Source organism: Pholcus phalangioides, unplaced genomic scaffold, assembly GCF_987345545.1.
Source record: "Pholcus phalangioides strain wild (caught in Gottingen) unplaced genomic scaffold, Ppha-v1.0 ptg000011l_1, whole genome shotgun sequence".
Taxonomy (NCBI): domain Eukaryota; kingdom Metazoa; phylum Arthropoda; class Arachnida; order Araneae; family Pholcidae; genus Pholcus; species Pholcus phalangioides.
Genome location: NW_028301604.1, coordinates 62,786,042 through 62,799,347, shown reverse-complemented (window position 1 = coordinate 62,799,347; position 13,306 = coordinate 62,786,042). Strand labels below are relative to the sequence as shown.

At 38.9% G+C, this 13,306-nt stretch overlaps 1 protein-coding gene across 1 annotated transcript in view; it reads right to left on the bottom strand.

Annotated features, from left to right (window-relative positions):
- Positions 1 to 13,306, bottom strand: part of LOC149080685 (uncharacterized) — a 195,542-nt gene that overhangs the window by 135,562 nt on the left and 46,674 nt on the right. Inside the window, exons 4-5 of the mRNA XM_089239898.1 lie at positions 11,707 to 11,878; positions 8,409 to 8,792 (exon numbers count right to left, since the gene is read on the bottom strand). Of these exons, the coding sequence (XP_089096024.1) occupies positions 8,409 to 8,792; positions 11,707 to 11,878 (556 nt within the window). The remainder of the gene's footprint in view (positions 1 to 8,408; positions 8,793 to 11,706; positions 11,879 to 13,306) is intronic.

The window sequence follows — 13,306 nt, the reverse complement described above, 5'->3', positions numbered from 1 at the left end:
CAGCAAAAATCAGCAAAACACTGACCCCCATCCCCTCCCCCGTCAGCAAAATTTCACCAGCAGCTTAGAATATTTCATATCTTCAAAAAGGGGTGGTTGATGACGTAAGCGACCTTCAACCCCCCCCCCCCGCCATCAAAAGTCAACAAATCCGAAACTCCCTCCCCGATCCTGACGTAATACTTGAATGACCCCTTAGGCAAATTGTGCTTTGGGATGGGCATTGATCCTAATTTATCATCTTGGTGTGTTCCCGCAACACCCCTCGCTGCGAGAAATGGAGATCCCGCCAGAAAGCGGGAGTGCGGCTTATACGGTGAAAATTTAATTTTGAAAATTTATTTTATCGTAATTTATCATCTTGGTGTGTTCGCCCAACGCCCCTCGCTGCGAGAAATGGAGATCCCGCCAGAAAGCGGGAGTGCGGCTTATACGGTGAAAATTTAATTTTGAAAATTTATTTTATCGTAATTTATCATCTTGGTGTGTTCGCCCAACGCCCCTCGCTGCGAGAAATGGAGATCCCGCCAGAAAGCGGGAGTGCGGCTTATACGGTGAAAATTTAATTTTGAAAATTTATTTTATCGTAATTTATCATCTTGGTGTGTTCGCCCAACGCCCCTCGCTGCGAGAAATGGAGATCCCGCCAGAAAGCGGGAAGTGTGGCATGAATACCATGAAAACTGAATTTTGAAAATTTATTTGATCGGCGTACTGACTCTGCGACAAATTTGTACCGCGACGAACTGATTCTGCGACAAATTCGTACCGCGACGAACTGATTCTGCGACAAATTTGTACCGCGACGAACTGACTCTGCGACAAATTTGTACCGCGACGAAATGAGTCTGCGACAAATTTGCACCGCGACGAACTGACTCTGCGACAAATTTGTACCGCGACGAACTGACTCTGCGACAAATTTGTACCGCGACGAAATGAGTCTGCGACAAATTTGCACCGCGACGAACTGACTCTGCGACAAATTTGTACCGCGACGAACTGACTCTGCGACAAATTTGTACCGCGACGAGTTTGTAGCACGACGAATTGACGCTGCGACAAATTGATTGCGACGAATTGTCGCGCGACAAGTTGATCGCGACGAATTGACCTAGACCCTCACTGCGGCACAGTTTCGGAGTACTCAATTGACCCAGAAATATTTACAGGCCAGCTTCAGTGACCCGCAACACATTTCAAAATCAATGAAATGGCCCATACACTACTGAATGTTGAATACCCTTGATGTAACACCTCCTGGAATTACACTATATCCGAAGGATACAATGATTAGAATGGACTGCATATGTTCATGAGTATCTGGTTTTTTTCCAAAGACACACATTTTCTTAAAACATACATGAAATCCTGTGGCCCTCGGAGTTATCTCATGTGGTCCAGGACAAATAAAAAAACCACACAAGTGGCCCACAAGCGATCATCAAATCATTTAAGTGGGACACATTTGCAGATTACTTCAAGTGGCTTGCGGCAAATTTCCAGATTACTTCAAGTGGCTTGCGGCAAATTTCCAGATATAAGTTGCCAACAGCATATATCCAGATCACCTAAGTGACCTCATGACATTTCCAGATAACCTAAGTGACCTCATGCACATTTCCAGATAACCTAAGTGAACTCATGCACATTTCCAGATCACTTGAGCGACCAGCGGCAAAACCCCAGTTCACTTAAATAGCACGTAGCTCAGTTGCAGATTACTTTAAGTGGCTGGAGGCACATGTGATCATTTGACTGGCCCTCTGCATGCTTTGAAATCACTTGAGTCGCTCGCAGCACACAGATCACCTAATGGGCTGCGATACATTAACACTTCAAGTGGCAAAATACATTTTTTATAGATTACTAGCTTACCAGTCACGCGTTGCTGCAATCTCAGAAGAAAGGAAATGAAGGAAAGGGGGAAAAAAATTTGAAAAAAAAAAAAAAAAAAAACTATGACAGAAACCTTCGTGGGAGTGTACTCTACAACTTCCCAAAGTTTCATGGTGATCGGATGAATGGTGTAGTAATGCATAAAGGACAAACAGACATACATTTGTTTTTATATATATAGATTTTAGTGGCACTCTTGACACATTTCCAAACCACTAAAGTGGCCCGCTACGCACTTTCAGATCATTCAAGTGACTTGTGGCACATTTCCTGATGACTCAAGCGGCCTGTGCCCAGTGCCATCTTAAGGCACGGCCTGGGGGCCTCGTGCAAAGAGGAGCCTCACAAAAATGAGATCTAGTTGAAATTTTCCAGAATTTGTTTGGTAGGGTCTCAGAAAAATCAGTTGGCCCGTGACACTCTTCAGATGGCCCTGCCTGTGGCACACTTTCAGACCATATGAATGACTCGCGGCACATTTGAACTTAACTCAATCTTTTGAAGAGTGTGGGGCCATTTCATTGATTTGAAAACATGCTGCAGGCCACTTCATTGATTTAAAAATCTGTCACGGGCCACTTGACTAAGTCATCTAGAACAACACCGCAGGTTATTTGTGTGATCTGTAAATGTGTTGCGGATCATTCAAGCAATCTGGAAATATGCTGCGGGTCATTTAAATGAGGTATGAATGTGCCACGAGCCACTTAATTTATTTGTAAGTGTACCAGGGCCACTTGGGGCAGGCCATATTTAGGCCGTGGGTTGAGCACATGCACAAGTATGCTTTAAAATAAGGGGCCGTTCAAGTATGTCAGCAAATTTTTTGCCATTTTTGACCCCCCTCCTTGTAAGAAAAAGTCAGCAAAAGTCTGACCCCCGTAAGCAAAATTTTGTCAACGATCTGTCCCCTTCCTCCTAATGCATATTGGTGGAATAAGAGACGTACGAGGGGGGGGGGGGAGATATCCGTAGTGGGAGCTCGTGGTCCCTCCACAGATGATCAAAAATTTATTTTTTAATGCAAAAAATATTTTTTAAAAGAATTAAAATTTCGAAAGAAAATATCTTTATGTTATTATAACCAATTTCTGTCAATTTCAATGCTATTTGAAGGCTAAGAACTCACAATTGCTCAAGAAATTCATTGCAACCCTACCTCTGAGTCCTTGGTAATCCTTGATCAGCGGTACACGTTTGGCCTGCGTGGACCAAATGTGGCCCTGGGGTTATGATGTGGCCTGTCCTTTTCAAGCCTAATTTTGTAAAAATGAAAACCAAGTAACACATTTACAGATCACTCAAGTGACCCGTCCCACAATTCCAGACCATTTAAGCGATCAGTGGCACATTTCGAGATTCCTTGAGTGACATGTGACACAGTTTTAAAGCATTGGTGCGGCCACCAGTGCGGTTCTACATCACTCAAGTTATCCGCGGCACATTCCCAGATTACTTAAGTGATCCGCGGCATAATAACTTGTATGACGCGCGGAAAAGGTCCAGAGCATTTAGGCGGCCCTTGACACATTTCTAGATCACTTGGATCCGCTAAGTATTTAGAGACCACTAAAGTGGCTCTGTAGGGAACTCAATAGGGAGAATGTTAGTTCAGGTACCCACAAACTATAGAAAAGTTTTATTCATTTTTCACACACTGAGTAAGACGCCATTAAGAATATTTCATATTTTTATAAAGGGTGGTTGATGATGTAAGCATCATCCAAACCCTCCCCCCTCCGTCATCAAATCGGAAATCCCCCATCGATGCTGACGTAATACTTGAATATAACCCCTAACATAAAGATACCCGAAAGTTATTTGCTGAAGGGTAAAAAAAAGTGGGTTCCGTCTCCCCCCCCTCTTCCTGTAAAACCAGACGTGGCTCGGGGTCTGTCACCTAAAGCTGAGTTTTCCTAGAAGCAGGTTTTCTGTGCTGCGCAACGCAGCATCCATTCACCAATAAGAAAAGCAGTACGACTGTTTTCCTACAGAGCGCAATACGGCTCACGACAGTGCTTTACGTCGGACTGCTTCTGGAGGAGTTAAGCGTCGTGTGTGTGCCGCGCGTTTCAGCGATCTTCTTTTTATTTTCGTGTTGTTCTATTTCCCTTCCTTCAAACCGGAGCATAAAGCCAATAGAATAGCTGACGTCAGGGTCATATACTATATAGCCGTCCTGAGCTGATGCGCCACTCTTGGAAAACACGTGATTATGTAACACATTTCTGGCGACACGAAATGATTCAGTTCGGTTCACGCGGCGCAAAAAGCCTACTCCTAGGAAAACCCGGCTTCAGGAATGAACGCTCGTTACGGGATCCCAGGAGAGAGAAACCTATAGTCTCTCATGGAATCTTGTGTGTGGATGGATAGAGCCTGTTTTTCCCTCCTTTTTTTTGCCTTCTTATTTAGGGCAACCGATCTACGAAACAGATTCGCTTTCCCCACCGAGTTTTTAGCACTTTTAAAGCGCGGCGACGAAAAGATACGCTTGTCGTCATCCCCTCTCCAATGGAACTGAAATTTTTTTCTTCCTTCTTTTTTAGTAGCGAGTTCTGATGCGAATAAAACACGTCAAAAAGGGGGGGAAAGCAGTGACATTTTGTGGTTTCTTGGAAGTTTCGTAGTGAGATTTTGGCTGTAAACAAAAGGGAAGGAGGGATAAAATAGGAATAGTAGGAGAGAATTGGGGTAAAAAAGCACGATTGCAGCGAAAGTAGGAAAATAGGATGACATTTCTGAAAAGTAGGAAAAATAAGAGCACTGCGAGGTCTGCAACTCACTGACCAATGGGTGGATGACTTACCAATTGTTCTCCTTGGCCTCCGTTGAACCTATCAACCCAAACTCAAGGCCACATAAGCAGAACTGCTCTATGGTGCCACACTGCGGTTACCCAAGGACTTCTTGGTTCCGAGTACTGAGCAGCCCATGGATTCACTAACATTTGCAGCACAACTAGCAAACATAATTGTAATAGTGCGCCCGTTCCTACTGCTAACCACAATAAACTGAAGGTCTTCATCATCCAGCACTACAGACGCAAACTCACGTGTTTGTGAGCAGAGATGCCGTGAAGCCTCCGCTCCAGTGCACCTATGATGGCTCGTTTCAAGTCATGCAGCGAACGCCCAAATACTTCGTGTTACGGATTAAAGATAAGCATGAAACGATGTGCATAGACTGACTAAAGCCAGCGTTTTTGCTGCAGGAAGATGTGCTATGGGTAATGGAATGTTAATGGAATACAATAATGATTATACAGAAATTTCGGCAACCAAGGTCATGCCCCTGATAAATGATTGCCATAAACGCTACGAAAACGAAGTCGCGTCTTTGCCAGTTGCTTAAATGCAGTCACAGAGACTTTTTTTTAAGGCTGCTTGATGGAAATGACCACGGCTGTCCTCTATGGGTGTTTTCCCTGACAACGGTAATGATTGACGCCATGGCAACGTGAAAGCTTGCGTAAAATATGATTTTCTGCCAAAATCCGGAGAAATTTCAACAAATCCGGAGAGCGGGAGGAAGGATGAAAAATCCAGAGTCTCCTGCCTAAATCGGGAAAGTTGACAGGTCTGAAAACCAATTGAGGTCCATCAAGGGACCCCCACCCCGCCTCCGCCCCTGAAATAAAACCTATCAACTTCTCGTAGTGGGGGGATCTACAAGCTGGAACCCTGTCACACTTGCCCCCTGTGAGGGCTACGAAAAAAACTTCATTAGTGTTGATTTAATTAACAAATAAAATCCAGGGCCCTTATATCCAATAGCATGGACCCAATACATAGTTTTCTAGTGGGAACCCCAGACTGGATTAATCTCAGGCTTCCGCTGTTGCAAATTTCGCAATGTTAAAAAAAAATTATCCAGGGTCTCCCGAAATAAAACCTGTCAACTTCCCCATAGGGACCTCTGACCTGGAGCTCTATCGGACTTTCCCCCCTCTTGTGAGGGCCAGGAAAATTTTTCCCATGTATTAATTTTAAGAACAAATAAATTCCAGAGCTCTGGCTTCCGCTGTCACAAATTTTAAAATGTTAAACAAAAAAATCATAAAAACAATGAGATTCATCCAGGGTCCCCTAAAATCAAACCTGTCAACTTTTCCAGGGGGCCTGTCAGACATCTCTCTCCCCCCCCCCCACTCCCCGTGAGGGCAAAGAAAATTTTTCATCTTTATTCATTTATCCTTTAAGACCAAGCTCAATCGATCATGCAGGTGAAATACTTAACATTCACATTTTCAAAAATTTCCTGGTCTTAAAGTAAGGAGTTATCCAAGTAATAAAATTCAGGGGCCCCAACCAAGGACCCAGAACCTAATTTGCAGAGTTTTAGTGGGGCCCCCAGACTGGATTTATCTGGCTTTAGCGGTTGCAAATTTTACAATGTTAAACAACAAACTAACAATGAGATTCATCCAGGGAGCCCCAGAAATGATTGGATTGCTAATGACCCTCCCACACACACAACCAATGCATGTAATAATCCCCTGCTTTCAGGTTTCCTATTACAAAAGAGATTTTTTTCTCTCTTTTACCCTTTATATTTGGGGTAAGCTTCCCATTATTTTTTTTTTGTAATGCTATTAATCACCATGAGGAATGCCTATTCTAAGAAGGATCATTCATTCAGAGAAAAAAATAAAGACTTTTCAGGAGTGGCTGTAAAAAGTATGGAATTATAAGGGCCCTTCCAGAGGAAATAAAAAGTAAGGAGTTTTTAAGGACCATACGAACCCTGAGTTAGGGTTCGAACATGGGGCACACTGGTTTCTGATTCTGTGCAGTTATGGATTGGTTAAAAACCTGAATTTCAGGTTTTTTTAACAATCCATAACAACACTGACTCACAGAATCGGAAACCAGCATGCCCCATGTTCATACCCTTATATTCAACTTGTTTGCTTCGAAGATGATTTTGCTCAACAACACAGAAATGGAAATACAAAGCTATGTATACTTATACCAGCACTGAGGAGATTGAAACATAGACACTCATAAGCAAAATGATAGAAAGATTACAGATGGGCACAAAGCAGCATGTATGCTAAGCATCACATAAGGAGACAGAAAAAATGAATCACTTGGATATTAAACCAAACAAAAGCATAATGTATCATGGAAGGAATTAAGAAATAGTAAGAGCATTTTAAATAATAGTATGACATTCCGTTTATAGATGAAATGGGCTGGACATATTACAAGACCGGACAACAGACAGATGGACTACAAATGATCTAAATTAATATCTCCCCCCCCCCCCATGATGTTAAACATCCAAAGTGGTGCTCACAAACAAGATCAACCAATGGCATCTGAAAGGTGGCTAAAGTCAACTGAATTGCAAAAGCATCAGACAGAAAAATTTACAATTCACAAAAATATATTTACAAAATTTGAAACATTCTTCTGGTTTTTATAATGATATAGTTCCTATTTTTACAATGAAATTGCTTGTGTTTTGCATAAGTCTATACGCAATACAGTGATACCTCACCCAACAAAGATAATTTATTCCAGAATCCCATTCATTAGTCAAACTGAGATTTCCTGTAAGTTTCTATATGGGAAATCATTTAATTAGTTATAGGTAATGTCCAAAATTTGAAGAGAAGTTTTATAAAGCACTAAGGCACCAAATTAAAAAAGGAAAAAAAAAGAGCTGCCTGAAAGCTTTTTCTTTCAAACGAGCTGTGTTTGATATTTCTCAGGAATTATAGTCCACCAATTATGAAAATATAGTCCATCAGACATGAACATTTATGTTCATTGAACATAAAAATTACTGATGATAGAAGCCTGCTTTCATAGTTTAAATTGATTATACAATTGTATCAGAGACTGCTATGAAGGAGTGACTACTACTTCACCAAACACCAACTCTGGCCATATCGCTATATTGCAATTTACTGCCATTAGTGAGATGGGTTGGAAGCGAAGGCGCTGTCTATCAGTGGTCGCCTCGAGTTCGTTAGGGAAAATATCTTATCTATATCTTCCCTTGGGTTTGAACCCGGGACCCTGACAACAACCTTCACGATGGTAGACGAGCATCTTACCACCATGACACTCGGGCACTACAAGGGACAAGGAGTGACTACTGAGGCAGGCATTTTTCATCCACTAATAAAGCAAACACCTTCAGGGCAGATGAAGACACATAGGTAGATGACGTTATCACCTTAGGGATTCACTGAGAACTTGCGGGTCAACTGACAGTGCAGAAAAATTGACAAACATTTTGTCACATGGGATATGAGGGCTCTGGCAGACACCAACAAAATAAATTCAAACGTACTGCTACAGCTGTTCACAAATCCCTCAAATCACTTTATTTTTACTGCCATCACAAGCATCAAAGATTTTTGCCTTAGTAGATGATGAAAAATCTGCCTCAAAAGCAACTTGACCATGGCATAACTCAGATGAAGCTGTTTATCTCAAAATTGTCAGTTTTGAATCCATAGACAAATGAATTAAAATTTTGATATATAAAAATACCTGGATTTTCTAATAAACCACTAGAACATTTGTTCTCAATTTGCTTCTCAGTATTGATTTTTCTCCTCAGCAGCTCTTCAGAGATTTTTTTCTGTTGATCAGTCAAACTTCTCTTTTGTTGTTCAAAGATTATTTTTCTTTGTTGAACACCATTATTCTTTCTCTGTAAATCATTCACGCTCTCTCCCTCATCACCTTTCTTTTGTTCGCTTCCATTTTTCTTCCTTTGCTCTTCAGATATCTTTTTCTGTTGATTTTCAATATTCTTGCTGATTTCATACTCCTCTTTTTTATTCTTTTGAAATCTTTCTGTATTATTCTTTAGAGCCAATCTATCAGATTTATGCTCATCTAAATTAAGTGGTAACCATTTCTTTTTTGTTCCTAAAATAATTCAAAATATCATTAATATATAATGCTTAAGTTCAATATTTATTGTATTACATGGTTTAATTACATATAGTGAAACATTGTTATTTGGTCTCTCAAGCAGATCAGATAATACAGATGTTGCAAGCAAGATGGTGCAAAAAAAAAATTGACAAGAAAATTATGTGTTTGCATGATTTTTAAATGAATAAACAAATTCAAAACAACAAAACAAATTCAAAATTATCCCTTCATAACATCATGTTAATTGAGAAATAAAATCTTCAATAAAAGAAAGATTTTTAATTATGCTACAGGTCAGAAAAAAGTAAATAAAATTAATTTTGAAATTTTGAAGAGAAAAATAAAACGTCAGATAAAATAGCATCTCTATATTGCCACTACCTTGAGGCTTATTGCTGAGTTAAGGGAGGCTACATGCCTGTACTTCAAACATTATGCAACTGTGCATGCTATAAGGAAAGAAATAGTTCATCTCTGTGGTACATTGTTTACATAAATAGTGTGCTTGCCCAGATTGCAAGAGGACCAAAGTTTGTGATTTCTGGCCCGGCAGAACAACAAACCAACAAACTTTTCAAAGTTTGTTTCAGCCTTAACAGAGTGTCTACTACATACCCAAAAGAAAATTCAATTAGGTTTTCTTGACCATTTTTTGATCTTTGCTTATATGTTCTAATTAATTTCGCTAAATTAGTTAAGCAGTAATACCCAATGCACTGCTGTGCCCAAAAGCGACAAACAAACAAAAGCTTTTATCAATAACTATGTTACAGTCAATGAATAAGAAGTTTTAGCAATAAAATTTGGACATTCACAGTCACCATCCTCACAAATAATTACACACGTATCTAAGCACATTACGTTAGAACCTGTGAAAATAAAATACACATTCCTACTAAAAATAAAATACACATTCCTACTAAAAATAAAATACACATTCCTACTAAAAATAAAATACACATTCCTACTAAAAATAAAAATTTAACTTATTATCACTGTTGTATGCAATGAAATATATTTTATTGAGTTTGAATTGCGCTTCAACCACATACCTCTGAATATCACTTAAAATTTGTGTTTTTGATTTCATTGGAATTTTCATGTAGTGCTCAATCTTTTGAACATTCACTAGTTCATGTAATATATTTTCTTTTTACATAATTACCACCATTTTCTCAACATTTATTTTGTCTGGTCACTAGTTTCAGTATATCAGTGTCAGAAATCTGCCACCTGCCAACAGAATGTTTGTTTGTTCACATTGTCACCCTATTTTTCATCATATCATGAATGTGTTGTCCACCGAGATGTTTATTTAGTTAAAGAAACAGACGTCCACTGGGCACAAGAACCAAGCTGTAGAAGGATGGTTGACCGCTGCGGTGGTCGAGTGGTCATAGTGACAGATTCACATCGCGAGGATCCGGGTCCAAACCCCACTGTCGCAGCAGTGGTGGTCAGCTGAAGTTGTTTTTTCTGCAGTTCCCAACTTCGAGGTGCGAATGCGAGCCAATCTCCCCTGTCTGGTGTAATGATTGGTACTATCTCCACATGAAACAAGCTACTTGACCATTCAAACCTCACTCCATTCAAAATTGTTCTGCTACTCTTCTGCTGTTTTAAGCAGAAGAGTAGCAGAACAAGCCCCTATCAGTATTTGCATGCTGTAGTTTCACTTAGCGAAGGGGATGTCAACCTGGCTTGAGAAGTAATATTTGATTCACCACGTGCTTGGAGTTCAGATGATTTTTAATTAAAGAACCATGCATAGAAAATAATGCATTATATATAGTTACACACAACATTTACCTCCTTTCTCAGTGAAGTTATTTTATGTATAGCCACACAGACTAAAAAAAGAGAAGTATAGGGAAAAAGTGTGAAAAAAAACTCTTTTCACTCAAACAGATTTCTAAGGTTACTTCATGATTACAACTGGACATAAGTATAGTATTAAAAAAAAAAACTGTTCTGAATTTTTATTCCTATGCAGCTGTTGACATAATACAATACAGTAGACTCTTGATAAGCTGGCACACTCTGGTCTGACATATGCCAGATCAGTGAGAGTCTAGTGTATTTATGCACAACAATGCATATAGGTTAGTTTCATTCATTAGTAACAACTTATCAACACAAACATGAATTCATCAATGAATTCACATATGAACCCATCATATTTGTAGAATTTCCATTCCAGAAACATTGTTATGGAATGCTTTACTGCACCACATTTCCAGTCAGCTGAGGACTTGTTGCAGAACAATGCAAAACATTCTTCCTTGGGGCTAGGCCCTACAATTGCATAATCCAAACAGCATCAATCAAAATTTTTTTTCTCTTTCATGCCAGCCCCTATGCAATAAATTTGAATGCGCAAATTTCAAAAACTTGGGAAATTATGTTTAAATGTTAGTTACCCTACCCATATTAATTTCTGAATATTATTTTCCTAAAGTAAAGGATACACATTCACATTTCTCGTAAATCTTAGAATAAGTGATCCAACCACCTCACGAACATAAGTGAAAATGTGCTCATTTACGTCTCTGGAATAAAGGGGGGTGGGAACGATATATTTTGTTAAGGGATTGGTGAGCTAACCTGTCAGTGGAAGACCTTGTGGTAGCAATAGATTCTATGGTCATTTTACCACCCCATTTCTGTTATATGTCCACATCAGGAAAGATGTGGTATCGATCTCATGACAATTCTGGACATCCTTTAATACAGTAGGTGAGTATCTCATCGACCTGGGCTACAGCATCCAAAAAATTTGGGCATCTTTTTTCCAATGTTACGCATGTGCACATGTAATGCTTACCATGAAGAACATATTAACTAAAGTTTTCTAGTGGATAAATTTAATAAATGAACATTGGAATACAAGCTTTTATATAATCACCTTTTTTCTTGGTTGGAGAGTTCGAGGACTGCTGTGTGCTTACATTTTGCAAACTATCTGGTTTGATTAAAGTATTCTGGGTGCAACTTTCTTTGCTTTGCTTCTCTGCTTGTGTAAATGAACAGCATTTCTGACCACAACTTTCAGGAATATTAGAAATTTTCAATGTTTTCTATAAAAACAAATATTGTTTGTAATGAAACATATTCAAATGTCTCAAATCATTTCAAAAAATAAAAAAATGAAATGTGTTCTAATAAAATTAATTTTTCTTCTGTGTTATCAATACAAATTTAGTTTTTGACAAATTGTCACCAAATTTCGCAAATAAGGTTTGTACCAAAATAACAGAAGCATTTAAAATCATTGGTGGTTCACTGGTCCAAGACCCCTGACTAAATAATCGGACCACAAAAAAATTGTATTGGCCCATGGGGCCAATAGTGGAAAATCCCCGCTTAATACATTTGTCACAGACGAATCACTGATCCTCAGTCCTTTAAGTGTTGAATGATAAATGTTTATTGCTGTAAAAATATTTAGAAAACTGTCTGAAAACAAAACTTTTTTGTGCCCTTTTCCGAAAGTCTAGGAATTTAATGTGCTGAACACGTCACTGTACATATACCATAGAGAAGAAATGTAAGTATTTCTCTATTTCTTCCCTAATACAGAGATTACACTATAAAAGGTTTATAACAGAGCTTTTTTAAAATTTGAAAAATTCAACCAATAAGATTACCGGTGGCATTTGCACAAATATAATCTATGAGCTTTATTGGTTGGATTTTCAAGTTTTATAAAAGGGATTTTTCAAATTTTTATAGCATAATCCCGGCCTAAGGTACATACAAGGCAGGTATAAAAGTATTTCGAGGAGTTTCCAAGTACACGAAAAAAAAATTAAAACGTGATATTTGACGCAGAAAAATATGAAAATACACTATAGGAGCAAGATGTTTGGTGCAGAGTTCCCACCACTGGTAGTAGCATCGTTTTCTGGCAGGAATGATAGTTAGAACTTAGCTAACTTCTTTATTTCAATTTCATTGTCGATTTTTTTTGACAGCACAACAAGCGGGTGTGGCCACTGTAGTCCGACAAATCAGGTGCTGTGATCTCTCACACCTTGTTTCCTTTTTCCTTCTTTTTTCAGGGACTTTCTTTCAGCATTAAGTACAACTCATCATCAACCTTAGCAAGAAATATTCTAAGGTGGGGGAAAAGCCGACTTTTTTAGAAACAGCTGGAAGGATTTTAAGGAGTTTTTAAGGGACCTTAAAAACGAAATGAAAATGAATGACTTTTTAAGGAACCCTGTATATGCAAATCAGTGGTGGCAGCCTGCTCTTACCCTCATGGAAACTTGGAGAGTGAATTTGTTCACTGAAAGACTAGCACCAAAATTTAAGGACAAAAACTCAAGAATTTCACCATGAACTATCCTTACTGACAGATACAATGAAAAAAGTCCCAGGTAATGAATACGTGCACCTGTTTATATGTCATTGTATAAGAAATTACCCCCAACCTTACTTTCAGACTCATCTTTATTTAACAAAAGTTAAACTTAAACTAAACTTTTATTAAACTTATTTTT